Source organism: Pseudomyrmex gracilis, unplaced genomic scaffold, assembly GCF_002006095.1.
Source record: "Pseudomyrmex gracilis isolate BER0280 unplaced genomic scaffold, ASM200609v1 scaffold_280, whole genome shotgun sequence".
NCBI lineage: Eukaryota > Metazoa > Arthropoda > Insecta > Hymenoptera > Formicidae > Pseudomyrmex > Pseudomyrmex gracilis.
This window is the reverse complement of record NW_018020864.1, coordinates 72085-75243: the sequence shown is the minus strand read 5'-3', so window position 1 is coordinate 75243 and position 3159 is coordinate 72085. Positions and strand designations below refer to the sequence as shown.

Genomic DNA, 3159 nt, shown 5'->3' with positions numbered 1-3159 from the left:
GTTATTCTTGTTATGATATTTTGGACTATTAAATATCGATAATAGCAAAAAGGATTTTTAACTGTAAATGTTGCATAATATAGATTATATATACATATATAAGAATAAAAATTTATATAATACATATATAATAGCATAATAAAATTATAACAAATTATGTGTATTACAGGTGCCCGTTTTGGTAAGAGTGAGGATGAGCTTCGTCAGCAAGCTCAGCAATCACGTACGTGTGCAATTTGTTTTGCATTTTTTTTATAAACTTTACCAAATTACCAATCACATTGAGTTTTACAAATTATAATAATGTACATATAATCCGTTACTGCAAAAAAAAATTGATATGTAAATGGGAGTAAAATAATCACTCGTAGCAAATAGAATGTTTATCTATCGTATGCTTGTGGGTTTTGGACAACGCAACGTTGTTTTTAACATAAGTTGAAAACACAATTTACTTGGCCGAATATATTCGGCAGAATTCAAACACTGTGTGTTTAAGTCTGCGACTGGCTTGTATCAACGACAAAAGCAGTCGTCTAAATCTGCTGAAACGCGGCCATTTGGTCACCGAGCTAACGAAAACGTGAAATAACGTGTTGTCAACATATGTTATCAACAATATTGCGTTCGTTCTAAAAAAAAAACAAAATGCAGTTATATTACAAATATCACAAATATTTGAGTGATAGTTTATGTTGTCTTATACATATATCTAAAAAAAAAATCTCATAAATTTTGACGCGTTGAGGAGAACAAGATTTATAGCGAAAGTTCCTTTCTTATATTCTTGTCGCTTCGCTACGTTGCCATGTGATTGTATCAAATAGATTTATTATTTTATAAAATCTACGATATATTATATACATACTATACATTTATTGTAAATAAAAATAACTTTACATCATCGATTTAAAATTTCATCCAAATAAAGTTCAAAGCGTTACAGGAAATCGCACACACACATATATATGATACACAGCATGTGTCCTCACGTGATCCTCAATTAATCTTCGATTCTGACGAGCACACCGTTAGAGAAAAAACTTCGGTACGGTTTCGCGTACTATATTTTGCGTACATTAACACATTATCGACCGGTAGCCGATTAATCGGCTTTTTGTCGCCAACGCTTACCGACCGGTAGCCGATTAATCGGCTTTTTGTCGCCAACGCTTATTGACCGGTAGCCGATTAATCGGCTCCGTGGCCGGTCGGACGTGCGTATGCTGTTGAAACGCTATTGGTCGGTAAAGTGTTAAAAAATACAAATTTCTTTTTTTTTCTTTTCGTTATAGCCTCTTTCGTAGAGTCGAAACGTTTTTGTCTCAACGTCAAAAACTAGATTACGAAATGTGGAATGGCGGAAGTGGGAACAGGTCGCTCGTTTCAATTCGCAGAACCTTCTTCATGTCGGTTCTCGCCAAGTAAATAGGTATGTTACCGAACTCGGAGATGACCTGTCTGCACACGCCGCACGGTGTTGTGAACGAAGTCGTCGCGTCCTGTTCGGCAACCACCGCCAATGCCAAGAACTTTCTTTTTCCTTCCGAAACGGCGGTCGCAATTGCCGTGGTCTCGGCGCACACACCCGCCGGAAAGGATGCGTTTTCCACGTTGCAACCCCGAACGATGCTACCGTCGTCGCATCGCATCGCGGCGCCGACCTTGAACTTGCTGTACGGCGAATACGAATTCTCGCGCACCGCCGCGCTCGACTTCAACAGCTCTTGAATGTCCGCGTCTGCAAAACACGAGTCGCTCGGTAAACCGTTTTTTTTTGTTTTTTTGGCTTATTAAAAGATAAACTTATGATATGAAACAAATATTTTATTCATATAAATATTTTCGGATATATAGTATAACTTCTGATTGATAGGATATGGGATGAAGATTTGGAGAAGAATAAAGAAGAGATTCTGGAGAAATTATGGAAGGAAAAAAAGAGAAAAGAAAAAGGGAGTTGAAAAGAAGGAAACAAGAGTTAATGAGTTAAGACGAAAGGGTTCTTAATATTAAGAGTAAGAGCAATATAACACAATGATTAATAAATATTCTGTGATTTAGGTGTAGGTGTATATAGCCAGATTAGCTTAGGATAAGGATAAAAAGATTAAATATAAGGATAATTGATTTGATTTAATTTATTTAATTTAATTTAACATGATTTGAGTGGAGTTAATTTAAGGGAATTGTAAAAGTAAGTGTAAATAAGCGAGAAATAAGTGATATTTAAGGCATGGAAGGATGTGTGAGATTTAGACTTATTGTAACCAAGTACCCTTCTTGGCCATATAGGCTGAAGTGTTTAAATAAATAATAAAAATAGTATAACTTCGATTAATCGGTTTAAATAACAAAAATAACATAAAAACAATATTGTATGTAATGTTACACGATACGTACCCGGTAAAAAATTTTCTATGTATAAAATTGTATGGACATATTCGGTATATAAATTTGCATAATTAGATATAATTATTTTAATTTGTGTATAAGTATATATAAAACATTTTTTACCGGGTCACTATGATGACACAAATGAGTGGAATCTGATGCAAAAAGTGCTGATGCAAAAAGTGCTGAAACCTGAGCGCATACTGCTGGCATGCTACTATCATCTAGCTATCGCGATTAGTAATAACGAATGTGATCAGGAAAAAAATCGTGTTTCTCAAACTTTAAAGTATTTTCTAAATTAGCGCTTCGCGGCTTATTGATTTCTTTATTTATTCGTTATAATAATTATATTTGTTGAAAATTTTATTGAAATTTGTTCTAATAAAACATGTAATTTTCATATTTAAAAAATCGTTTAAATTTTGACTAACAGTAATAGGAACGCTGTCTAATAACTAGGTCTTTTTTACCATAATTTGACGTAATCTAAACTAAAAAACATGAAGCATTTAACAAGAAATATTGAGTAATTTTTTTTAAATCTAATAAAAATGTGTATGTACGTATACACAGAGTTTACAATTCCGAAATATATGTAAGGCCTTACGAGCCATTCCCGGGATGTTGAGCGGAAACTGTACGTGTATATATATATATATATATATATTTATTTATTTATTCTTATATATAATATATAAGAATAATATAATATATATAAATATATATTAATTAATATATATTAATATATTAATTAATATATAT

General features: G+C 32.7%; 2 protein-coding genes and 1 long non-coding RNA gene across 5 annotated transcripts in view; 2 read left to right on the top strand and 1 right to left on the bottom strand.

Annotated features, from left to right (window-relative positions):
- LOC109859730 (serine/threonine-protein kinase mTOR) overlaps nt 1-302 on the top strand; it is a 10355-nt gene extending 10053 nt beyond the window's left edge. For all 3 annotated transcript variants that reach the window (XM_020438264.1, XM_020438265.1, XM_020438263.1), the window contains one exon: nt 170-302. In XM_020438264.1, the coding sequence (XP_020293853.1) occupies nt 170-185 (16 nt within the window). In that variant the 3' untranslated portion in view covers nt 186-302. The remainder of the gene's footprint in view (nt 1-169) is intronic.
- Nucleotides 303-405: 103 nt separating this feature from the next.
- Nucleotides 406-3159, bottom strand: part of LOC109859733 (cytidine deaminase-like) — a 5604-nt gene continuing 2850 nt past the window's right edge. The window contains exon 2 of the mRNA XM_020438269.1: nt 406-1741. Within this exon, the coding sequence (XP_020293858.1) occupies nt 1344-1741 (398 nt within the window). The 3' untranslated portion in view covers nt 406-1343. The remainder of the gene's footprint in view (nt 1742-3159) is intronic.
- LOC109859734 lies at nt 1671-2341 on the top strand. The gene is made up of 2 exons (XR_002250741.1): nt 1671-1762; nt 1877-2341. It is a non-coding gene; the product is annotated as an uncharacterized LOC109859734 (long non-coding RNA).